General features: G+C 37.0%; 1 protein-coding gene across 2 annotated transcripts in view; it reads right to left on the bottom strand.

The window, feature by feature from the left end:
- LOC138942525 (rho guanine nucleotide exchange factor 17) overlaps positions 1–27751 on the bottom strand; it is a 52468-nt gene extending 24717 nt beyond the window's left edge. For both annotated transcript variants that reach the window (XM_070312786.1, XM_070312794.1), the window contains exons 1-8: positions 27636–27751; positions 15656–15839; positions 13732–14418; positions 11554–11790; positions 9735–10251; positions 6711–7172; positions 4839–5142; positions 4072–4375 (exon numbers count right to left, since the gene is read on the bottom strand). In XM_070312786.1, the coding sequence (XP_070168887.1) occupies positions 4072–4375; positions 4839–5142; positions 6711–7172; positions 9735–10251; positions 11554–11790; positions 13732–14418; positions 15656–15820 (2676 nt within the window). In that variant the 5' untranslated portion in view covers positions 15821–15839; positions 27636–27751. The remainder of the gene's footprint in view (positions 1–4071; positions 4376–4838; positions 5143–6710; positions 7173–9734; positions 10252–11553; positions 11791–13731; positions 14419–15655; positions 15840–27635) is intronic.

The following is a 27751-nucleotide window of genomic DNA, read 5'->3' on the forward strand; positions in this document are numbered from 1 at the left end:
ATTACAGATGCGTTAAAATATTTAATAATCTACTACAAATAAAAACATAACATTGTCTAAAAATATAATAGGTATGTAGCTTATATCCACACACACACACACACACACACACGCTCCTATTTTACTATTATTAACGAAAGTCGTAAGTTAAAATAACCGAGTCCTGTATATGTTAAAAGAGTACAAGAATACCAAAGTAAGAGTCTGTAACATTTTTATGCCATTTTGATATTAAAATAGCTCTTGTTAGGAGGAGCTTGCTTAAGAGACCCCTGTTGCATGTCGTTGTATCGGACGATTGTAATTGCGCGATTTAATATCGCGCGTGCACGAGATTCCTTTACGGTCTACCGAGAGAGACTGATACACAAGCGCGGGGGGGCAATAAAAGTCGCCCGTACCTACCGATACCACCCACATGCCTAGCCGCGTCCACACCTTTTAACAGTCGATAGAACCACGATTACGCTATTGTTCGAAAGTTTACAGCCGGCCGAGAGGCCTTTCATTATTCCACGGTGTGTATCTCTCGCGCCGACACGCTTTCTCGCACGCGTCGAAATTCCGCGTCCGAGTCTCGCTTGGACCGCGGTTTCTCTGAACTTCCACACACCGATAATGTTATCGATAAAGTAGAGAATTTGTATTCCTGATACATCGCACGCGCATATGTTACTTTCGTCACGTTTACAGGAAAATTTACTACTCCAAGAATAGAGCCATCGAAATACTTATTAGACGTGCATTAGTTGCCGCATTTGTTGTTTCAGTATTAATTAATGAACGATTGATCAAATGATATGAATATTCATCTCTGGGTTATATCGGCAAGAATTTAAATAAATATAAAATATAAAAATAGGATTTGCCTACAACTCGTGTTAATTTTAGATTCGAAATTATTTACATTACACAATCAGAAAATATAATCTCCTTATTAATAATACATTATAATTAGAAAAAGTAGAATTACGTGTTTAATATAAAATTATTTAAGAATTATGTTTTTTTGCCACAATATAAGATAATGAACATTTTATCTTGAAAATCTCGATGTGTATCTTTATATTGTAATAATCATTCATCTCTGAGAGGATGAGAATGCATAACTATATGTATAACTGTGCATAAAAAGTAAAATCATTTCGCGAAAAATTAAAAAGAATCTTACAAAATACTCAAGCGTGCTTTTATGAGCGATTTTACACGATGACGGTAGGTGTTTAGTATTACGTCATTCCCCACGTCCGACGGGAATTTCATGAATGGAACGCAAATTCACGATGTGCCTGGGCGTAATGACGTCAGCGGTAAACATGACGTCGACTGATGGTCTCCCGTATCCGCGGAAGAAATAGGTCGCTGATCTCTCCGATGGGAACGCGACTGCGTACAAATGCCGCGTATCTACCGCATCTACGAATTCGTCCGCACTTTTGTCCCACCATGTATGAAAAAAAAAAAAAAAAAAAAAAAAAAAACACACACACACACACAAGAAAAATTATTAGCTCTCTGGTCAAATACAGAATTTAGCTTGCGAGGACTATAACTGGATGCCAAGCTATATTGTATCATCGTTAATGCATTTCACCTCGCGTCACATAAACAATGCTGCTTTCTCTCAACGACACAACTTTGCTTTCTTTTACACGACTAATTTCCACCGTGTGTGCATCGTTACAATACGATAGAAATTCTTTGAACAAGATTCATTCGCGCTTTAAATCCCAATGAAGAAACTCGCGAAATATTTTCTCCGATAAGGAGAGACGCATCCTCGTTTATTGGATCGATATTTTTGCATATCTGCAAATTTATTTGTAATATCTTGCACAATCGTGTAAAAAGAAATTCTTTAACAAATTCTCTTCAGCAATATTCTGTCATCATGAATGAATCTTTTAATTTCTGCATAAAGATCCATTTGGCTTTTAATCGACCCGAGCCGAGAACATGACTACGTTATCGACGAGATCTTTAAGCGATATATTATTTGCAGCCGCCAATGACTTGTGGTTAAAATAAGTCCATCGCTGTCGTAGTTCTTTATTATTATTTTTTTTTTTTTTTTTAGACGATAAATAACGGTGGAAAACATATACATTACAAAAGCTCATCAAAATTGCGTAAAATTTTACCGCGAAATATACGTCAGAATTGGTGCACACATAATTGAGCTGTCGAAAATGTTAAACACAGTTTTAAAAAAAAATTATATCTCAATATTGCCAAAATTTGAATTCTTTTTAAGTTCTTCTTTTTAGTAAAAAAAATATAATCTAAAGATTCAAATCGGTTCAGTTTCATATAATATTTGCTCGTAAATTAAAATGTAGTAGCAAATGGATAAATATTCTAACATTTCTCTTGTTTCTCGCAGTGTTACCGCTACGATATTTTCAGTTTAAATTCCAAAGAGAGTTTCTTTAACTTTCGAGTCGCCCCAAAAAATACATTGAGCATATTTAAGAAAAATATGTGTATATTAACTTACAAGAAAAAAGATATGATAATTATTACTATAACAATTAATATATTGTATTTATAATCTTCATGTGTCTTTTATAATAGATTTAATTTTAATTATTCACAAAGTCACACAAACTTAATATATCATTAAATTAAGAATAAAGTAGTAAATAAAAATGACTATAAGAGTTTCCCTATTTATTGTTAGTATTGTTACTACTATAAGAGTGACTCAATATTAAAATATGCGAGAAATAAAATTTTCTTCAAAAATCTGTTGCATGAATGTAGATTTTTAATTTTGCACAGTCTTTTGATTAATAAAAATAGTTGTTATAGGAATAATTTCCCGGGAAAACCCCGGGAAATCCACAAGAATCACCAAATTCAAAATGATGAGCGCATGTGTCGCACAAGGTCGCGAAGGTTGTACCGAAATGATGGCGGCAAACGAATTATCGTGTCGGTGCCCGGATACACCTAACCCGTTAGGAATATCCGCATGTACACCCCCGTCGTACCGGAATCGCGTAGAGACGCTACACCAACCTCGAGTGCACTGGCCAAGGCACAGACTCATCCGAGAAATATGACCGTACATTATTATTAGATTATGTTTTCGGCGCTGGAGTCGAATAAGCATGCGAATACGAACGCGGCTATCCATTTCACCCGAACATCGGGGATCTCTCACATCAGTTTCGACCGGCGCTTCCCTCGTGTGGTCTCTCGGCCAGATGTTACAACGTCGATGCACGAGCCAGAGAGATACGACGAGATAACCCCGATCACAGGCATTTTTGTATTTAGAAGAGGAGCGAAATTCGAGGAAGGAACAGAATCAAAATTCTTTGGCTCGTATTCATGCCTCGTATTTAGAGCGAAATGTGTGCCTCGTCCAAACATTTATTCGTTTAACGCGAAAAGAGCTTGTCATATGTCGAGAATCAGTTATATAGCTAATTGTACATATAGAGTATAAATAATTGACTTCTCTCAAAGGAGAGATATATAAAAATATTAAATAAATGAGTAACGCTATACTCGTTTTTTTTTTTTTTTTTTCTTTAGCTATTATTAAAGCAGCTATCTCTTAAAGATACACGTTTTTATGATTCGGCAAATGTTAAAACATTTTATTAGCAATATTATAAAATTATTTATAAAAAATATTTTGTCTCAGCAAATTTTACCTAGTAAATTAGATATTAAGAGATCGCGTATTATTTTATATGAACCATAGTGAAGATTTACAAAGCTAATATCAATTTCTTTCTTTCTTTCTTTTCTTTGTCGCGCTTTTTTCGGCACGCTCGATTAAAAGTGTTCCATATCATGCGAGATATACGGTGACATTGCATTTTCAGCAGAGACAAAAAAAAATGCAATTCTCCAAAGAAATTGCTCATTCATTAATCAAGAGAAACGTGCACATTGTGTATGCATCAAATGTCTCGATAACAAATGCACGGCACGAAACGTGCGGATACTTTACGGCCCTCCCTCGCGCTTATCTCCGTCGTATCGCGAAAAATGGGCGAAATGTAGCCGGGGCATTGTAACCGACAATTTATATCGAAGCGAGATAATCTGACTCACGTTTCGATGCGCCGGTGCGCGAGCTACCCTCTCCGAGGACCCTCTCAGCAGCTCCGCGAGCAGCTCGGGACTCGGCCCCGGAAGTCCCTCGAGTTTAGTCGGGCTGGAGGTCGTCCGGTGATGGCAGGGCGTGGGCGGCTCGGAGCCGCTGTTGTTGTTACCGCTCGCGTTGTATGAGAGATTCGCCGAGATTTTTCTGCGAGGACGAAGACCCTCGTCGAGCGCGATGTCGGCGGTACGCGGCTTCGCCATCTCGGCCTCCAGCATCTGCCCGTAGGGCCCGCGAAGGGGTCTCTTGCTGTACCTTGGTTGGAAATAAAAAAGAGAACTTTATCATTTTTACATAAATAATTACAGATTGATATATATATATATATATATATATGTATATAAATCAGAGGAATCGAATCAGATATAATCTTGAGAATAAAATGAAAATTTTGGGTAGGTAGGAAAAAATATTTTACGCCTCTTCGCCCAAAAGTAAGGGAAAATTTTTCGAATGCTGTGCGCACATTTGCTTCTTCAAATTTAATAATATTAACGTTTCTAAATTTGCTGATATATAAAATTTCGCGCGCGAAAAGAGAAGGCAAATCAACCAAAGATCGAAACGCAACTTTACTCTTCCTTCACACGTGAAACCGTAATTATTTCGTTAAGGCTATTATTAACGCGAGTTTGTGAGCATGTTAGATCTGCGCGTCTGCGTATCAGGCGCACTTCCGTTCTATTTCGATGGATCCAAGCATAGGTTCTCCGGTTACCTTCGAGGCGTGTGGCCCTCGCAGTCGGACAGATCGCTGGGCGTCGCAGGTGGCTCGTCTCTCTCCTCGCTGCTCTGAGCCGACAGCTTGTTCCTGTCCGCGTCCAAGGGCTCTGGCCATTGAGTTATGTACACGCCCTTTCTTCTCTTGCTAGTGTCGCCTCGATATCGTCTTGCCTTGCCGGATGGCGAGGACGTCTCCGAGGGCGTCTCGCTCGGCGCCTCGCTGCCTTCGCTCGCTTGACTCAGACGCGGCTCCTCCGGGGGTGGTGTGATGATCACCTCGTGCGGCTCTATTCTGGTCTCTAAAAACCATCGTTGTGTCATTATCATTCTTATCCGATTATCGTTTGTCAAAAATGGATAAAAAATTCTGATCGATATTCGATAAAAGACGATCAGAGAGAGATTCGTATTGAAACTGAACAAGTTTCATCTTCAAATTCCAAACTTTCAATGAGCCAAATGTATTTTGTGCAGAGCCATAAAGTGAGATTGTTCCGAAACATTTGTTTATTTTGAAACTATATTTTCAGATATATATCTTAAGACTAGAATATAAGAATAGAGAGAGAAGCACACACACATACACGCGCTCTGCTAGAAGCTTAAAAAGTTAATAGTTTTAGATCTAGAAAAATTCTTATATCTTTTTCCGATACTATATGTAAATTAATCAACTTTTATTTTATGTACTCTTTTATGTATTCTCTTTGAATTGACATATTCGACAATAATGTAGAATCGTTTCAACATCTTGTCGATTTATATCAGTCTAAACAGATTGATTCGCGCGAGAATTGATCGATGCGGATCCGATCGAGCTCGGAATCGAGCTCATTTCGTGGTCGTCGAATCGAATAGGCAGGCGGTCATGTATTTCGCGATGTCGAGGGATAACGATATAAAATGAAGAACGAAGCGAGGGTCGAGGAGAATCAGAGAGAGAGAGAGAGAGAGAGAGAGAGACGGGGATTATTTTGGGTGCATCGACAGGAGCACGGGTACAAAGGTGCACGTAAGTTCCATGTTATTTTGCGCGGCACTATTTTCAGAACGGTGAGTGCCAGAGAGTGGAAATAGATGTTTGAGCGTCATTGAGTTATAGCCATCTTCATTGATGACTTCACGCGCGCTCGCATTCACTCGCGGCTGGAATTCGCGCTATTCACAATAAATGATGAACTGACGCGCGCATTTCTTAACCGATGACGACACTACACCCGTCGCGTACCACCGTGTTTCCTCGCCTTGTTCGTCCGTTTCCTGCGTTTCCATTGTTTCCCCTGTTTTCCCGTTAACGCTCGAAATTCAGGCAAACAGATTCCTTGCTCGCGCACGCGGACTCCCACGCGCGAGTGTATTTCCGTTTTATATCCTATTGAGATATCTTTTACGCACACAATCGATCCACTACCGGCAAGAGGAAACTTTACTCTCTAACAACTTTGGGATTCCGAACTATCAGCCGTTGTTTTCTTCGAGAGATTGCACTAACAATAAGATGCTGAGAGCGCGTGATGCTTCTTGTTAAAACAATAACCGCAGTTAGAAATTACTATCTGCTAATATAATCAAATCTAAATTAAGATAAAACAAAATAAAATAAAGTGTGTTTATGCGTGTGCCGTAAAATATAATAATAAAATAATAAAATCGTACACAATTGTGTATAATGTTATATATATATATATTTATATTTTAAGCTTTTTCTCTAAATATTAAAATTAAATAAATGACATATATTTCTAACACGATAAAGATAAGAAATAAGAGTTCTCCTTTTCTTCAAACTAAAGGCATTTATAACTGTTTTTGAAAAACTAAATATAAAATATCTATACACATATTTATCGTATCCTTCAAATCTAACCTTTTTGAACGGTTTCCTCCACGATGTTTCCTTCGACAATCGGGTAAATCGACTCGTGGCTAATCGACTCAACGGCCGCCGCGTCCGTTTGATCGACCCTCGTCTCATTCACCTCCGGGACCAGAGGTTCCGGGCTGGTGAGTGCGCTGGAAGTTGCCAAGCTGTCTGAGCCGTCGCTTCTGGGTCGGATCTCCTCGTGGTTCCCTTGCTGAGGTACACCCAGACCTTCGGCAGAACCGACGGCACTGTCGACGCTGGGCGTCGACGTCCTCGGACTCTGTCGATTGGGACTGTTTTGGGGCGTCGAGCTACCTGGTGTGACATCACCGCGACGACGGGGTAACGTGCTCGCGCGAATGTCTTTAATCTCGGAGCGATTAAACGCCACGATCGGCTGAGTTTTCTGTCGGTTCACTGGAAGAGGAAAGAGGTGCGAGTTCGCGCTGAAAGTAAAATCTGCATCTTTTGCAGAAATTCATGAAAAATTAATAAGATTATCCTTTGTTTTATTTCTGCTTTCGATATTTTGAAATTTCTTAATTAAAAGATTCTGCGAGAAAATATTCAATGATTTATATTTATCATAATCGATATATCAATATCGATATTAATAGAAAATGATAAATAGAAATTTATAAATTTTAATTTGTTTAATATTTAATTACATTTGACATTTTATTATTTAGAGAATAAGTACTAAGAAATTGAAACGGCTCTCTTGTGAAAATTACTTACGTGATTTAAATTACTCGGGCAATTAAGCAGATAAAAATTGTTAAATATATCGTAGTATTTAGAGAATAAATATTATTTTCTATTAATTTTCAATCTTGTAAAATTTTTTAAGTATTTTAAAAGTATAACGCATTGTAATTAAATTTATATATGTGTATATGTGTATAAAAAATATAATACTTTTTGTAACGATAGTTAACGAGTTAACTTAACTGTAATAAACAAATTTTGGGGGAAAAATAATAATTTAAAAAGACAAATAACAGAAAGGGAATATATAGCGAATTTAAATCTCCTCTGTCCGAAGCATTAACCGTTATTACTATTGTAATCATGACATTATAAGAAAAAGGAGATTTTGGTATAAATACGAATAGTTTCCATAGATACTACCCGCCTGACCTATTGTAAAGGCGTATTACGCGCGAACGTTTTTAATAATAACTCAAGTGCTCTTACACCAAGCAACACAGTGAGGCCGTCTCTCAGCTACGAGATGAGAGAGCACCGGAGGAAGTCCTAATTACCTCCTCGAGTGTCACGTAGGTTTGGCAGCGCTCTTAGGTCGAGGAGGTGCGTGGACCAATCCAATAATAACAAACAGACCGTGCGAGACGAGAGGGGATCTCGAAGATACGGGGGACGCGTTTTGACCGAAAGTGTTAAGAAAAGTGTACAATACAAAATTTTATTCCGCACGCTTTACGTTAGACCGAAGAAAGAAATCAGAATAATTTCGCCCAATCCCATTTTTCAATGATACAAATACGAACAAATCAATATCTTTTATGCTAAATATGTTTTCACAATCTCGCATATACATGTAAGCGTACATATCATTTTCATATATCTTGAAATGTTGAAAATGGAATTACGAAAATATGAACTGGTAAATTATCCAGATTTCGCTCGTTACATCAATAATCATAATACCGTGTATTACCTCTGAACAGAAAATGAGGAATACTTTTTTCACATTTTTCTCAAATTAAATCTAATTACTCGATAGTTGATTCGGAATGCAACGTTTAAAGTAATAAATTGTAACTTTAAATGAATTAAAACTACAATAATTACTTGATAGTTGATTTGGGGAATGCAACGTTTAAAGTAATAAATTGTAATTTTAGATTGAAATTAGATGCCATTTGCGAAACGCGTGTTTCGGATATGTAAATATACAAATCACTAATGTTCGATGAAATTTATAATGTTTGATCTTTGTACAACGTATAAACATCTGATAAATAGATTTGGCTTACACGCCCAATCGCGGATAGACGAGACTTAGGTAATCGCGAAAATCCTGGCGACGATATTTCAGGAGCACCTGATTATCCGCGCTCGCAGCAGCCGCCTTTCGTGCGTAAAAGGTGTCTCGAAAGATTTGTTGCTTCGGAAGCGTAAAGTATTTCCGGCTTGCCAACCGAGCGTCGTGTTTTCGCGCCTTTGGTGTTAGAATTTGGCTAGCTTTTATACATCGTTATATGTATTATTTTATCGATTAACGACATTTTTTTTTTAATGTAATACGTTTTTTAAATGTAGAATTGATTTATATATTGCTCTTATAATAATAAAATGTATTTTTTAACATATATGTGTTTTGACAATACAATTAACAATAATACTATTAATAAATATAAAAAGATAATGTTCCTTTCACTTTTCCTTTTTTTATTTCAATAACATCGTTTATATTTTCTAGATCAAGTGAAATTATTATGAAAAATATTATGGATCTGATCAAAGATAGTGTATAAAACGATTGCAATTTTATGATGATCTAATTGTAAGTAAATGGTGTATATACAGGTGAAGGGCGCGAGATACTTTATTAACGAATTCTGTCAATAGAAGTTTGAAATTTATTGACAGCCGCACTTATGCCTCTTTCTTATTTTTAGTCCTCCATTATATAACCCCATATTATGAGACTATTATTTAGTTCAGGGTTAAAATCTAATATAAGGCTATCAGCCGTACAGCATTATTTTAATTCTACGAAGGTATGAAAATCCGCGTAAATTGTTGATTAAGAAGAAAAATTCCAAGACAACAAATATTTGTGCAACATTATACTTTTACGAACAAGTTATGCAACTAAGAGCTCGATTTAATTGCGCGCAAGGACGTTCTCGGATTTCTCTCCTACTTTAATAACGATGAAGTAAATCTTACGGTAAACATAATCTGCATCAGTCTCGCTCTGTGTAATTGGTTTAATTAAACCTCGGGACGTCCTTAACGAGCTCGGCTGGCCGAGCGTCACGGTACACGGAAGCTTACCTTGATTAAAGTCCACCTGGCCGAAGGAGGCGCTCCTGTAGGGTGCGCCAGCCCTGTGAAAGGCGAGCAGCCCACGCGGCTCCAACGTCGTTATGGCATCCTGAGCCTCCCCCTCGCTGCCGACGGAAGCGGCATTCAGATTATCGCACAGATCGTTCACACTCGTAGCACTGTCCACCACGGAATCACTATACTGTCTCAAGTGTTTTGCCGCCACTGCATTAGCGTTCTGTTTGCTCCTGAGGTCACTGACGTCACCACTGTTTCTCTCGGGTCTGCCCGTTCTCGAGGGCTTTCTCGAATCGTGGCAGGGCTTTCGGTACACGTCGTTTCCCGACCGATCACTAAGACGCTCTTCACTGACACTCTCACTGCGGACAATCGTCTTCGGATGATCCTTTTGTTGTTGATGCTGAGGTTGATGATTGTTGCCACCATGTTGACCGCCCTCGCTGTATGTAAAGCTGCGATGAGATGGACGACCCTCGCAGCGTCCGCAATCTGGATTTGAATTTGTCTGAAAAAGATCCACAAAAATTTTGTACAATCAAGCTTCTCTTACATTGTGTCTCGAGTTATAAATCTAGCAGAAATATGCAATGCTCTTGTACGTCAAATTGTATTGTACATACGCCTACTTCATTTATGGGTGGATTTTAATTAGATGCGTAATATTACGTAGTCAATAAATCAGATAATAATTTATAGATGTGTGTGTGTGATGCGTGATTATTAAAATATCATTTCAATAACCTTTAATCTCTGTTATTCTCTACTGCCCTTAATAATTATCCTGCTATATGACATCAGTGATATCGTTATTACATCGTAACAAGAATTAATAAACGTGATATCGCATCGCGCAAATTTCGATGACCTTTGACTTAAAATCGATTAAAATTAACTTGATGTTATATGGAGTAATTCTTGTTATATATTGTAATGATGTTACCATTGATGTTATATTGTATATAGGAAGAAATATATTTAAAGATTGCAAAAAATATATACATGAAAATTATGATGAGTAGAATGGCGATCGCATTATTTGTTGCGAATGCGTCTCTTATGTGTAGATTACAAGAGAGCGATCATCGTTATACGCGTCTTGGAATGCACCGAGTTCAGCGAAATCGTGACAAAGGCGTCTCGCGAATCGTGAAGTTCAGCAAAACTCTTCTCGGAACGAGCGACAAGATGGGCATTGAGATTCATTAATGAGAAGTAGATGTATCGGCTATTTCTTACGTCGGAATTATTCAAATATAATTATTCTCCCCCTCTCTCTCTCTTATAATGATAAGGATCCAATATTTTAAACATTTAATATTGAGATTTATATTTTACTTAATCATCTTCAATGAAACTAAAATTTAGAAAAACATAATTTTAATTTATTAAATCTTACTTATATATAAGTAGATATAAAGAAATTTAATAATAAATAAATATTTCGTTAAGACAAAATATTTCGCGCACCATATAGAAAATCATGATCTTCCTCTTTTTTCTCGTTTATTGGCAAGTTCATTGTCAAAAAAATCTTATCCAATATAACGTAATATAAATTGTTGTCAAATAATTATGTAATTTCTCCGTATACTTAATTTTATAATAAAATAATAATATTTTATTTATGATATTTATTTGATAATAGTAATAAGTAGACATTCTCTTCTTCTTGGCAATATATCTAAAGCAAACGTATGTGTGGAAATGTTGAAAAAGGAAGTTACTCCGGTACGAGAAATATCGCTCGTTCGTGCGCAACAGAATACGTCGAGCTCTAAACGTCACTATGACGTTTGGAATTCCTCACCTGTGGATAATTTTGAGACGACGCCTGGTATCCGCTCGGAGGAGGGGAGGAAGCCTGGACCCGCGACGGTCTTCTGGGTGGCGGAACCGGTGCCGGTCCCTTGAGTTTCTCGGTAAGCTCGCGAAGGCGCTCGGCCTTCTCGCTGCGGGGGCCGGAAGAGGACTTCTTGCCGCTTCCTCCTCCGCCCCCGCTCCAGCGAAACCTGTGCAGTCGGTCCACCGCTATCACGGCTGGTTCCTATAGCCGGACAGGGAAAGACAAATAAATTTCCTAGTTACGATAACGGTTCGATACGCATAGATACGCAGAATCGACTCGTAAAACACACAAATAATCATGTTTATTTTTCATTACTCTCAATTATTTATCTTTAATAACTCGAAACGATATTAGCAAAGTTTGATAGAATTAATTGGGCGATCTTTAATTTTGAATAGCGCTAGACTAGAAATTCAAACTATCGAAATAAAATTAATTTATCTTGTTTTTTCTCAGACTTATATTATATTCATTGTCAGTTATAAGAAATAAAATTCAAGGAATGCAATGTTATATTGTAATTTCAACCTTTTTAAAATAAAACATATATAAATTCTGTTTCGAAATTTTAATTAAAACGTTTTGTTTCATTTTTACTAACATTGAATAGAAAGAGTATCGATATTAAAAAATTTTACTAATTAAAAAATATCAAAGTGATCCTATTACTGATGTTTAATACCATTAAATAAATAATTGGATAAATAATTCCGCAGAAAAGAGAATTTTATAAAAATATTTTTCCCCATTTTGTCCGAAATTGAACTGGTTAGGTTTAAAAAATATATTTTTTTCCATTTAGAGATTGAATTAGAATTGAATCAGAAATAAATCTTATCGTTAATCTGACTAGGACTGACTGAAACGATTGTTGAGAAATGATTTGTTCACTGATTGAATTTTCCAAGATAAATACAAAGAGATACTCTTTGCTAATCTCCTCCTAATTTTCAAAAATTGAAGACAAAAATTGCACTAACTTGCTTTGCGTTTGTCCACCAAGCAAATCGGTGCAATTTTCTCACAAACGCACAAGTATGCATCGCGCTCGCGAGAGGATGTTGCGCGGACGTAATAGTGACGAAGTGGCAGGCCCAGGACATCTTATATGTATGCATACATAAGTGTCTAGTCGAAAAAGAAGCGATATTCTATTTTCGTCGCCTCTATCTTTTCCCCCTCGGAACGGTGGCCCGCCGCTGCGCGTGAAGCGATCCAAAAATCGGGCGGACGCGCGAGTGCACGATTTTAAAAAGTAAATGAAGAAAACCGAGACGGAGGGTATATGTGTGAGAAAAGATCAAGCGTGAATTTTGGCACAGCCTCTTTGCAAACCGACGAATTTTCCTGGCACGAAGAAGCCGCGAGTGTTTCGAGGCAAAGTGGATGCGTTCTGACAGTCTCGTAAAAGTGAAAAAAAGATTTTCGTCCACAGTGTGAAAAAGCAGTTCAATCATAAAGCTTCTTTAAGCGCAAGGAAAATTATGTTATAATCTTGTTAATAAAATAATATTAAATATATTTTTTTTTTCAACATGTTTATACCGCAGTGAGAATTTGAAAGATCTTTCGAATGCTTGGGAAACAAAAAATTTTGTTCTTAGATATTTTATAGATTTAACATTATATATTTTAAAAATGTTTAAAGAAAATGACATCTTTCTTTCAAATCAATACAATTAATGTCTTTAATCATAGTTTCGCGCGCGCAAAGAGAGGGAAGAAAATTAAAATTTTCTCCGCTACAATAATCTTGTCATCTATTATTAAGAATAAGATAGTTTCGAGCCCGCCGCAGATAGTATTTACCGTCGAAGAGATTAAATTTCTCGCAATGACCTTGAGACTTACCTCGGAACTGCTGATACAGAGTCTTCCGGACCTAAGCCACTCCACCTTGTATCCTTTGCGACGATCCTCTTTTGCACCTCGCGCGGATGTCTACGCGCGAATCTCGGACCTCGCGCAGATTATGGACAAACGCGATCGAATGCCCATCGCGAAAAAAAAACAACAAAAAACGATCCACTCGCGAGCGATAGAATAACGAAACGAACGATCGACGAACAACCGATCGAATAAACCGAATGATTCGACTAGACTCAACAAGGAACAAATGATCGAGATTTCGACGAGTACCTGAAGCTTGAGCGTCTGATGCTTCGTCCACTGCGCGAGCTGCCGCGGCACGGAGACGGTCTGCGTCGTCGTCGGGATGCCGGACGAGTAGCCGAGCGACGTCGAGGGTGAAGACGGCGTCGTCGTCGGCGGCGGGTACGACGACGTTGACGCCGCCGCCGCCGCCGCCGCTGTTTGTGGATAATGCTGTTGTTGGTAGTGATGCTGGTGCTGCTGCTGCTGCTGCTGCTGCTGATGGTAGTGGTGGTGATGGTGATGTTGGTGGTGGTGGTGTGACTGCTGCTTCTGCTGCGGCTGCTGGCTGGTGCTGCCCATGTTCCCCACCGACGTTTGCACCGCGCCGTGACTATTATTAGCGAACGTCGGCGTCGTCTCCGCGTCGCTCGCGATAGAAGCAGGAAGAGGCGGCGAGCAACCGCCGACGACGACGGTCGAGAGGCACGACGGCGTCGCGGACGTGATCGAGGACGTGATCGGGATGAGCGGACAGACCGGCGGTGGAATCCGCGGGAGCGGAAGCCGCGATCGCGGACCGATGCAGCAACAATCGGCGATGCTGGCCAGATCGATCGACGACTTCTCCTCCGGTTTCTCCGTTAGCCGTTCCCGCGAGTCGCTCTCGTGCGAATTCCGCTTTCGCCGATGCTCCCGCGATTCCTCCCCGGAGTTGGCCGGCGGCAAGCTTTCCTGAAATAGATAAATCACACTATCGATATCTTGTTTTCATTCTTCGTAAAACAATCCCCGTCATTACTTAATTTCTCAACCGCATTTTGAATTTACCCGACTGTCAGAAATAGTGCTACTAACACATTTTCTTTTATCCAACATTTTTCATATATTCAAGAGTAGTCTGTAAAATATCACTTACGTTCCGGTCCCTTGAGTTAGACCCATTCTATGCTCCACGCGCTATCTTAAACGTATCTCGCGTTTTTAAACTTGTAAGAAAATGACGTACGACAAGGTGCAAGGTACAAGTGTACCGTTGCGTACTCGATCGCCGAGGGCGCATCATAAAGCTTTCTCTCCGAGTCGCTCCTAAATCCCGGCCAATCCCTTTTATATCATCAAGCCCAAGATAATATTTTCGATAGGCCGGAATCGATAATGGCGTCATCGATCCGCATGACGACAAATAACTAAAAACGATTTATATGGATCCCGGCAGGATTTGGCAGGGAACAACGCGCGAATGTGTCACATGAGATTCACGTCGGCCGTACGTATCGGTGTGACGTCAACGGTGCTTATTATTCCGGACAAGCCGTGAAAAGAGAGGCGGAAAGTCGGAACAAGCAGCGGAGATGAGAACTGAAGAGTCGCCGCAAAATCGGCTCGAGTCAGTGACTGGCGGATTCTATTTGTGCGATCGGTTCTAAGTTTAGGTCCTTCGACGTCTTAATCTTGTTGTCGTGGATCGTCCCTGTCATGACTCGATCAAAGGTCGTTACCAATGGTCGAAACTTAAAGGGAAAGGCCGGATTAGAAGGAATTTAAAATGATGCGAGTTTCTTTCTCGTGGAATAGTATAAATTCCGCTGAATCTTATTTTTAAATAAGACTAAGATATTGTACTTTATCTATATATATAATCTTCTTTATTTAAAATTATTTTTTTTAATATTTTATTCAATTTTATTCAAAATAAATCGTAATTTAGAAAATTGCCGGTAAACAATCGATCAAGAGTAAAGATATATGTAAATTTTTGTTTTTAATTAAAAAAAAAGAGTAAATTTTCTCAATAATTTTTAACAATGTGGTTTTTTTACATGTTAAAAACAAAAAAAAACAAAATTATGTTATTTTTTATATTACCTTGTACCCTGCTATTTAAGGTTCAAGATGAAACATCTAAAATGTTATAAATAAATTCTATCGAGCGTATAATTAGCGTATTAATGAATGAATTGCACAATACCTGAGAAATCCGTAGGCCGTATCTGGTGCCACCCAGAATAACATATCCACCACCGACGCCTCCACCTGTCATAGCCCTCGCGGCGCCCCCCAGCCATCCTCCGAAGCCACCCCCTCCCGTCCTCTGGGGTCCGCTACCCCCGTCTCCTCCGCCAGCGCGGGGCATTCTTCATCCTTCCCTCACCCTGAAATTCAAGTCGCAAGGCAAACTTACGAATTAAAAAAAGTAATCGAATCACGAGAATCGACACCTAAGGATGACGCATCGGTATAAAACGGAAAACGGGATAAACCTTGCGTTGTGTCGCGCGAAAAAGATCGCGGCTCGCATAAATTGCCCTCGGATGCTTTGCACGAGAACTAACGAGAGTTAGATTCATCCTACAAGATATTAACGATCTCTCCGTTTGAATTACAAGCGAATGGTTCACGCGACGGACGCATCACGCACTTACGTACGCAAAATGCGGTTCGCTGCGTGAATTATTGCGAACGTTCGCGCATTCCCCAATAACTGTCGGCTACGATTTTATTTATTTATCGTGCACCATCGCCGAATCATGAATGAAACTCCCCGGAATTCACGAGCCACTAACTATTCAAAGTCGCGAAACGATCGCGCAGCTACCGGAAGCTTGCAAGGCCATCGGCGCGACGATGAGATCGATGTACCGTCGCAAAATTCTGGCTCTCGTCAGGTCCGAGAACAAGCAGGACAACGTCCGAGGAGGTCTCGTATTTCTATAGATCGTTAAAAAAATTTGCGAGAACTCGGAACAAGTTTACGATTTCGGCGCAAGATATTTCGAGAGACCACGCGGATTAAAATAAATTGCGAGATAAATAATACTGGAAGAATAATGCGGAAGCTTGAAACAAATAATTATTCAAATCCTTGATTTGTAATATGACTTATAATAACACAGCATGCATTTTTTATATGTATATTATTGCTCCTATAATTTAGAAAATTGCAATTTTATAGCCTTGCTATTTCTATTTTAAAAAATAAAACCAACAATAAGATATAGTGAAAATATATTACTAATTTTCGTTAAACAATGTCAACATGTCGCAAGAGAAATATATAATATCGTTTAGATTATTGAGACTTTAAATTTGGTTTTCGCTTTTCTGATTTTTTTTTCATACAAACTTTTATTTTAATCTTTAAAAGCTAATAATAAGCGACAAATTACGACGTTCCCTCATTTTAAATAATACTACATCATATTATATGTTCCAATATGAAATCGCCATTATCGAAAAACGCGTAGCTGTGATATCTATAAAAGTGGCAAACCGACGGATTTGATTCAGAAATGATTCAAAGTTGCTGTCAGATCAATGTACCGTGACTCTTTCCATATAAAATCAGATTTGAATTACGCGTATATATATAATACAATATGAATTTAATCCAACCTACACATGAGTTTCTCCCACATGCATTTTCGTCGTCGCATAAATTGCAGATATAACTTTTTTTAATCTTCTCCTTTTAAAATTTCAAAATCCATTAAGGGCTTTAATAATAGACAACATTATATAATACTAAAAGTGTATGAAATAGTATGTAGGGTGTATGTAATAGTATTTAAATAATTTTTCTTCCTTTATGCTACGTGTATCGTACAATCTATAAAAAATGAAAAAAGAAGTATTAAAATTCTCTTATTATATTCGCGTTCTCTTATTATATTTGAATAATATTGCAAAATTAAATAAATTACACTCAAAAATAAAGAATTTAAACGCAGTCACAGTTACGATTTTCGTAAAATGTACGCTGAAAATATAAATTACACACACACATACGTAGAGGTACCTGATGACTTGCATACAAAAGCTATTTATGTTCAGATATTTTCTAACAATTTATTACACGTATGTTTCATTTTATTCTAAAGCCGTTTTATATACGCTTCGAAAGCACCGTGTTATTGAGCCAATTACGCATTTCCCACTGGGATCAATGGAAGATGTGCGTGATAATCCGAACCGGATCAGCTGATCGTTATAACGCGCAATTGTCGCGACGCTTTGCGGATCATTGAGTTTCACAGGTCGGCTGCTGGACATTTATCGCACGCGGATAAATAAGCAAGTAATTACAGCAAAACTGCAATTATGCTGTATAAATTTTGATCTGCCACCTACATGCATCTCCTACACATTTTCATTACAAAATAATAACTTGATGGGGAATAACGACAAGTAGCGACAATGTGAGGCTTTACAGTATTTATGTGCGTGTAATTGCCTATCTAATAATAAAATATTTATGTAAAAAAGAAATGTAAATAACGAATAAAAGAAATCTTACTTCTGCTATGTCTTTTTCACAAACACAATTTTGTTAAAAAAGAAATTAAATTTTATTTTTCATTTTATATATATTTATTTTTGATTTGTGCCATATTGTTCTTTGATCCGTTATAAAATTCAAATCTAAAAAACGCTAGATATGTAACTTGACTGATGTTTCAAAAATTTTATGTGCCTCGTGTGCCTGACTTCGTGCGATATTAAGAAAGTTAACTGACAACTATCCGAATAAACAACGAAATTTATCGTGCACGCAACAAAAACGTAAGAATACAGATTTAATTGCGATTTATAACCGAGCAGTTGAAAAGTCCCGCGGTTTAATGGACATCCGTTTAAGTAGATAAGCGTGACCGCGGCTGACAGGTATAATGGATAAAAATTCGCAGAAATTTGCGTGTGTGTGGCCTTACATAAAAAAGACATCCGTTCGAAATTTATTATTACCGTTAAAGCAAACGGGACGCTTTGCCGCCGGACCGGAAGTTCTTGTCGTGCATTATTGCACCGCTACTCGAGGTATCAATGATATTCGATACGATTCTTTTTTTTCCGTTTGAAATGATTTTTTTTATCCTGAGTAGACTTTCGACACAAATTTAACTTCCTTTGTATCTGTGTGATTGCGAATTTTTAAAAACTGCCAAATTATTGTATAAATTAAATTTGTGTCGAGATTGATTTGAGAATTTTATGAATTTTATATATCCACATATTTGAGAGAAATAAAAGTTAAAATGTGTATATCTTAAATCTTATCTCTTTGATTATTTTCATATCGTAATCTTTTATTAAATTTTATAGTATCACAAGTCGAGTAGATTTTTATCAAATCGGGAGAATGAAGATTCTATCTAAGAAGTTTAATCAATATCAAAAATCCATGTGTAAAGATTCTCGAAGCATATATGACTATATTCGTCAAAGAAATCCGCGCATCACTATCGTCCGTTAAAAGCCTTTTACATACCATTCACATCCATCGCTACCGTAAGATGAGAGGTCAACGGGTATCAGTTTCTCATAGATAGGTATTCATTACGTTACTTTATTCGCAATCGATGACGGATCGATGTCGCGAGTCGTTGAACTCGCGCCAAGACGCTGTCTTCATCGTAGCGGCGCGAAAAGATGGAATACGAGAGGAAAAAAAAATCGTTTCTTCCTCGCGTCGACGTGAAAAATGTGTTTATCAGCTACGTTACACCGTTTGGCGTCCATCCATCCCGTCTGAATTTTTCTGATATGACGGAAAACGTATTTTCGTCGGTCGAAAATCAGTCGCGAGTCGATAAACTGGATAAAACCGTTGTTTGCTTTGCTAGCAGTGAGCATAATGCTGGTAAGTAAAAATTATTCTCGACGCCACCGTGTGCTTTTATTTAATTATCTTTATTCTTGCTTATCTAATTAGTTGCTGCTGTGAAGCAACAAAAAAATATAGAGTAATATTAAAAAGCCGATGTTGAACCATCAAATATTAAAGTTATCTTTCATAATAATTTTAAAATTATTTTTCTCTTTTAATAAAGACTTATTATTACTTGGCTGAGAGATATCTTTTCAATTTTTAATATTGATATGTTTTATCATTCGTGTGAAAATTTTAAAAGTTTTCATGAATTAGAAAAATATAACTCTGAAAGAGATATGCATTTTTTTCGGTAGTCTCTAATAAGTTTCTCTTTCAGTTTATTTATCTCAATAAATTTAAAAATTAAAGAATCAAAAAAATTCATTGGAAAATCCATTTGCCAATTCTCAACAGATAAGATCGAATGTGACTCGCGCTCGATGATTTTACGTAGTGCGATAAAGGGCATTCAATCGATAAACACGCTGCTAAATAATGGAGACTGCATCAAGGCCAAATTAATATCGTTATATTTATCCCGCTATTTATTCATATTGCAATTTCCGAAACAGTCATATATCCGAATCTATCGCGCCATTCACTACATGCTATCTTGAAATCTTTAAGGCTTATTAAGATTCATTTTTAAATTAAAAATTCTCATAATTTTATAAAATTTGTTTGTTTAATATAATATTGTGTATAAGTGTATGCGTGAGAGATATTATTTTATTGAAGTAATAAATTTTTATGACATATATATATATATATATATATATATATATATATATATATATTGCATATTTTTTTATCCATCATATACGGTGAAATGATTAAATGGCAAAAGTGAGAAGCGAGCGAAGAACTATCAAGGTGAAAAAAAAAAAAAAAAATCGCGAGCAACACGCGCGAGCAATGCATCTTCGCGCGTCGCGATTTGATCGAAGGGGTTCTTGCCCCGGCGTAAGATCAAGATCGCGAAAAAAAGGAAGATCATGCTTTATCCGGCACGCGAAGCACGTAAGAAAACCGAAACGAAAGCGTAGCTCTTTCGCAGGCTCCAGCTGGATCGTTTCTATTATAAACGCGCGCGTCGCGATCTGTTCGGTTCCTCAATTGAATCAATTCGCTCGATTAAAAAAGTAATTCAACAAGATTTATATTCGATCGGACGTAGCATATTATTTTCGTTTGCAAGGATTTTTCTTATTCTCATTTTTTTCTATATCGAATTTTTTTATTTCGTGAAAAAAGAATGTTACAAATATATTTATATATATTACACGATAATTCCAATTATTTTTGCAATGAAACATATGTGTACGCTTGAAGTTACTTTTATGACAAAGGGAATAATATATGTCGGCTTAAACAAAATTTTTCAGTCATTACTGACTTTTGATGTTCGGTTCCGAAAAAGGAAAGCGTCGTACAAGGAGAAGCAGCCGCATTCCATTTCACGGGACGTTATTTGTACAAGAGGGGGCAACTCGTTCCAGTGCAAATAACTGATAAACATTCGCAATGCTTTGTCATAGCGGCACGGCGCAGCATGTCGCGAGGTTTATTTGCGAAACGATAAGCATCCGCGTCAAAAGTGCATTCCCGCCATATTTTGACGACTCTGTGCTGGACTCGCGACTGCACGTCGCCAAAACGTTAAAGAATAAAATTTATAAACGTCAGGTCGTCCATAAGTTTTGATTTATACACATTATTTGGAAAATTAATCAGATTTAAATATATAAAGACTGCAATTAGTTGTTGACATCTTCGGATAATTAAATTAATGTTTTAGATGTAAAGAACATTTTCTTTAAAAAAGGAAAACTCATTTTCTTTAATAAAAAACATTAATATACAAATTTTATATTGATGTGTAATAATATTTTACACACACATATACACCCACATCGAGATCCTTTAGAGAGATTATCTCGTAAAAGTGTTCACATATATGATACTTAATAAAAGAAATTGCTCTTTTGCTAATTTGAGTTCTTATTGTTAGACGCATTTCTCAAAAGAAGCTCTTCGAATTCCACGACGTAGTGTCGCGTTCCAAATTTAATTATTCCAAGCCTGTGATTTGTGAGGTGTAAAATCTCGAACTCTTGACGGAACGCCTACATAGACTGCGACAACCTCGAGGATTCCTTTCTGCATATTCAAAGATTTCCTTTCCATTGAGAATAATAAAAATTCCTTTCTACAGAAATTTTAATTTTGAATATTTCAAAACCACGTATGAAAATTATTTCTAAATCACAAGTAATTTTTTTTTTTTTTTTTTTTTTTTTTTTTTTAATAAATGCATTAAATTATAAATTTAAACACATTTATTAAAATCTTTAACTCGCGCTCGATAAAAAAATCTTAACGCGCGCTATAAAAAGATTACGCGTAAATTATATTATAATTTAATGAGTAAAAAAAATTTCATATATATTGTACATCAAAACAACATTTCATTAAAAAATTAAAATATTTTATATATTTTTTTACAAGTAATATTTAATATACATAAAATTTTTTTATTATTAAAAAAAGAAAAAAAAATTATAAAATGTCATAAGTTTAAATTAGAATATCCTAAAGTGCGATAAATGCGACACTTAGAATATGCCTGTGGTCTTTTATTACTATTATCTAAATTGCTTGTTTTCTTGTTGTCACCAGTATTATCTGTTGTGGGGGACGATGTCCCATCATAGATTGTTATCTAGATAAAATTTTTATATTAATATCTATAGAGGGTAAAAGATTTTCATGCCCGAGGCAAGGAAAGAACCTCGAGACTGCTAGCTGTTTGTACGCCAAACGATTCGCCAACGTAATACTTTCAAAATCTTTTTCCCGAGAAATGTTTCTAAGTATAGAAAAACGCATATTAACTTTTTACACGGAAACATGTCGATCGCTGGCTTGTTCCACGATCAATTTTGTCCTGGATTAATCGGCAATTCGCGCCCCGGACAGACTCGCGTCAATCACATTTAATTGTCGCGAACATCTGCTCGCGCGAAACCTCCCATATTAATGCATAAGAGAAAACGGCGGAGCAAGATGCATGTTTGAATATTTTTAGTTTTGTCGAACAAAATAAATATGATGACGTAATATAAAAAAGAAACATAATAGATGTAAATGTATATAAAAAATATAAGGTATGCTCGATAATACTAAAATTTTTCGCTCAACTAGACGACATTGATCGAAACAGAATAAAAAGTATCTTTCGAAATTATGAAATAAAAATTAAAGAATGGACAACAGCTTGATAATAAATTTTCAAGTATTTGCTTAATTAAGCAAATAACGTTATTTAAACCGATCTAATCCTAATGATCTAACCATCGTTTGTCATTTATCGATAAATTAATTCGCGATCTAAGTCTAAACAAGTGCATACGATCTTCTTATTTACATATCGATCGAGAGTTACTATAAATCTTTTGTTATATGTATAGTCGTTGCTTAAAAATTCTGGTCGAAGAATACTTTTACTTGTATTTGTCTCCATCTATTCCTATAATCCTTCTTCTGTCACACACGCATAATAGCAGGCTACATTGAAAAGTTAATTTATTTTCGTTCGTGCCACTTTCGACAGAATTGCGTCATTAATCGATCATTTATTAAAGCCGTGCAAAAAGTGACACGATATTTTTGCCGCGGTGAGTAACCGTTTCTCCTTAAGAAAATTGAAGCGGCGATATTTATATCTGACTCGCCACTGCTCGATGACTCGCGTTGGGACATTCCGCGCAGCGGAAGTAACACGGATAAAAAAACTTGTTTAAGAATAACTATATTTAAATAATGCCCCAAAAAATTGTTACAAAGACATTAATTCACATATAGAATAACTGCAACAAACGAATTTTTTCAAATGTTTTTTTTTTCAAAATTATTCTCTTCCACATATCGTTCTAATATTTGTAGAAATTGCACGATATCCAATGTAAATGTATCGAATTAAGATATTGATCTATTTTAATCATAAGAGAAAACTTGCAGAAAAGTAAGTATGAATATATGAAAAGAATACATGAAACACAAGCATTTGCTCTTCGGCAAATTAGCTAATGTAACGACAAACTATAATATCATCGAAATCAATAACAATAGTTTTTTTATTCTACACACAAGATATATTCCGAATGTTTGCTCAACAATTCCGATAGAATATCGGCATTTCAAATCTAAGTGGCGTTATTTATTTTTCATCTCTTCGAATCATCCCAGAAATATAGAGACTAGTACCATTGATCCGAATCGTGAGAATCACACTCGTGTAATAAGAAGATAGATATCTATATGTTACATTTCAATTTGCTTTTTGCATGTTGCTAAAGAAGCATTAATTTAATCAAAGCAATTAATACAAATAATGCAACTTATTGAGAGACGGCATGTAAATTAGAAATATATTTTATAAAACATATATGCGCGTGTGTTTAACACTAAAAGAAAAATGTTTTTGTTGATGTATGAAGGAAAAATATCAATATTGTCGCGAGTAAATATCAATTCACTTCAATCAATGAGGAGTACAATGTTTGCACTACTAAAATACAGAAGATGTGAAAAATTTCAGGAGATACGAGCTGCTCTCTCGAATAAAGTAAACCTGGAGCAAAATCATAAAAAAAAAAAGAGAGAAACTATAGTTTATAAACAGTAACTGAAGCCACCGTTCCGTTTATCTCCACAATGTGCAAATATTCCTATCGGCGTCACGCCAACAAACAACTTACGAGTCAGTCAACGGTCGGCACACCAGGTACATACTCTCCCGGAATAATTTCGTCAGCGATCTTCGTCGCCACCAACATCGTTAACTGCGATATCTCTTCTCATTCGCTCAAAAATTTAATCACCTCTCATCCATTCGCTCGGCTCAATGTTGATGTCATATTGATGAATTGTGCTTTGAAAACTTCCTATATCACGTCAGACTCAAACAATATTTAATTCTAGTTCTTTAAAATGAAAGAAGAAGAAAAGAGAGTCTCTTTCGATCTGCTAAAGCTTCCTAAACATCTAAATTCTTCTGATAGTGTTTTGCTTTAAAATCATATATCGTGCATATAATTGTATTTCATAATTATTTCTATACAAATTACATCGCGTCTATAAGCTTTCTTTCTATGTTTGTCTCCAAGCTCTTTCTCGCGTCGTCGATAATGGACAGAAATATTTCTTCTAAAAATTTCTCTAAATTTCTTCTAAACAATATTTTACGTACTTTTCCTGAAGATGTTATTCAAAGTTTCTTCTCGACGACTATTAAGAGCGTCCTCGACATTCTCATCGAGACTTGGCCTCCCTTCAAGATTTCTTTTCAAGTTCTCCTCAATGCCCTTCGCGGTATTTTGTTCGGGATTTTCCTCGGGATTCTCTTCAAGGCCGTCGCACGGATCACGAAATCTGAGTTCGCGCAAGGGCGTGGCGAAAAAGTTTTACCGGAAACTAACGGAAGCGATCACGAAAGGAACGAGAGGTGAAAGAGGAGCGAAAGGAATAGATCGTCGATCCACAAACGAGGAACACGATGCCACCTTGGTAAAAGCCACCGCGAGGAAGAAGCTCCCTTACCGCATCGAATGCCCCTCCCGCCAAGCGGAAGATTATCTAAATAGACACCGCGGACCAAGCAGGGAAGAAGTAGGAGAAGAGACGACGACGACGACGGCAGAGAAGGAGGACGAGGAGGAGAGGGCTCGCAACGAAGTGGTATTTATATGTCGTGCCTTTGGAGAAACAGTGGCCGCGATCAGAAACATCCCTCTTCGTGTCCGCAGACGAAACGCACCGGATGCCATTGATTCTCTTCGACCGTCTATTGGAATTCGCAGGGCGCGCCGCAACAGGAATTAACAGCCTCACTGGCAATAAGATCTGAGAGACGGAAAGAAAGAGAGAGAAAGAGCGAGAGAGAAAGAGCGAGAGAGAAACGCGGGTTAATCAGCTGCGCCGAGCGAAACCGGGGACCTTTACTCTTCAGTTACATCGTTTCGCCGTGCATTTCTTGGGTGGTAGAGATTACTGCGAGATCTAATCTGATCTTTCGTCCCTGGATTTATTTTGTCGTTTTATAGCAACGTGCTCGTAGCTTTCAATAAGTAATTATGCGCAGTGTATCTATCTCAGTCTTGCCACTACGTCGAGATTTTGGTCGATAAATTTGTATCGTGTTTGGCAGAAATTTTTTGCAAATTTGAATATACTTATACCAAATTATTAAAATTTTGTCGAAGTATCCGAAGCGAAATTAGTATTAAACAGTTGTTATTACGCGAGTTTAAAATTTACCTCGTAAAAATCTTCTCTTAAATTTTTACAACTGCTTATAAATAAAAAATTATTGATGCTTTAATACATCTTCTATCGACTAATTTACAAAACTCCATGTTTCATTATTAAATTCTACAATATATCTCATATAGAACTAAACGTAATGAAGCTACCAGTTTCGAATATACATATAACTTTTAAACTCTTTTATCACTAATATTTAAAAAAAATTTGCTCCCATAATATTGTTATCGTAATAAAATAACAAGAATTAAAAGACCATTGTCACGTTATCATTTTGGAGTGACGAAAAAATTGCAACGGAGGAAATCTGAATTGCACACTTTCGCAGCTGTTTTAATACAAGTGTAGATATGAGTTAGTGAACCTGATTGCCACCGTGTTTATGAGCAAAATTCTTTAAACGCTTACGTAACCACGGATACAATAAGCTCAGTGAAAAAAATAAAACTTGTGCCATTTGTATAATCAACTGCGAGAAGCAGTGGGCCGCGCGATGGAATTTCTTCTTATTTACCCTCCTGTTCCTCAAGACGATTCGTACTTCACGCTCGACGGCATCGTAGACCTCGATAATTAATTTGAGGAACGAAAGCAAACATTCGATAAGCGTGGCAAACATTAGAAATTCCACAGAATAGAGCGTTCTTTTAAATCAATTTGATAATCTACATACCGGTCTCTGCTAAAATTAGAAGAAATTAAGACAGATATACAAAATAATTTTTTAATTTTTATCCGAGAGTTTGTTAGAAACAAATTTTTGTAAAAAAAAAAGAATAGAAGAAGAATATATGGAGAGAGAGAGAGAGAGAGAGAGAGAGAGAAATAATATTTAATATGTAAAAAAATAAATTAAAGTAATTAATTTTAAATAATTAATAAAAAGTTATAGAAGCATAAAAAATGATTTTATATATCGAATATTAGCTGGAGGAAGAGAAAGAGAGAATAGAAAAAATTGTATACCGCGGATATAAATACCATGAAGAAGATCACATCGGCATTTATGAATATAACGTTTCCTCGTCCCGCGGCGTTGTTCGAGCGGAGAACACGGCGATTTTTTGCCGATCGGTGAAAGTTCAGCGGTAATCGTAAGCAATCCCGGAAGCCGCGCTCTTCCATTCGTAGTAAAAATCGCAAAGAATCGGTATTGTGTGCTCGCGTGAACGAACGCGTGCAGCCGCCGTTGATACAGGCCGTTTCAGAACGCGGGCCGTTGAACCGAAACGATCGACTGGAACGAGAGACGCCCGGCACTTTTTCCTCCTTCGATAACGGGCGATCCACCGCGCGCATGGATACTAATCGGGAGAAAATCAAGGACGTACTGGCCAACGTCGCTCGGCGCCACGCTCGACTTCAGGGCCAAGAAAGCGCGCGTTGAATTGTAAGTGTAAGGGATCTCTCGATGTGCCGGCACGCGCGGAGGAAAAGCGTATTTTTACGAATCTTTTTGCGATATTAAATTTTTCTTATCTGCTTTTTTGTTAAAACTCGAAATCTCTCTCTTCGGCATTCACGTAAATGTCTTAATTCAAGGGGAATCCAAAGAGAAGTTTGTATATAAGTATTATAATATAATACTCTTTTAACGCTTTAAATATGTGAGGAAATTTAAATATAAAATATGAGTCTAATAATTATTGTATTTCATGAGATCTCAGGATTGCTCGATCTTGATTCTTCAATTCTATTTTTGCTAATTGTAAAATGTTGGCATCTCACGTTTCATAGAAATCTAAAATCTTGACATTGTAAAATCGTCGTCAAATACAAAGATCCCATTTCTTAAACTTCTCGCGTTTAAGCATCCGGCTCGTTTCCAAATTCTTGATATGTAAATTCCTGCGATATTTAGATATAAAATCAGGATATTGTATCTCCTGTATCTAATGTAATTTTTGAATCATATATTTCATATCTGACGCAAAAATCTCTATGTATACCGCTGTAGAATAATAGTCAAACTTACTTCTGTAAACGATCGAAGATACTTTCGCCGATGTTCTCCACGCGATTCCACCTGAGAAAGTATGCTCGCTGAACGACAACGCGCAGATCCATGATCCAATATCCCCGTCAGCGAGA

Source organism: Polyergus mexicanus, unplaced genomic scaffold (assembly GCF_030449975.1).
Source record: "Polyergus mexicanus isolate NDT 795.1 unplaced genomic scaffold, iyPolMexi1.0 SCAF_2, whole genome shotgun sequence".
NCBI lineage: Eukaryota > Metazoa > Arthropoda > Insecta > Hymenoptera > Formicidae > Polyergus > Polyergus mexicanus.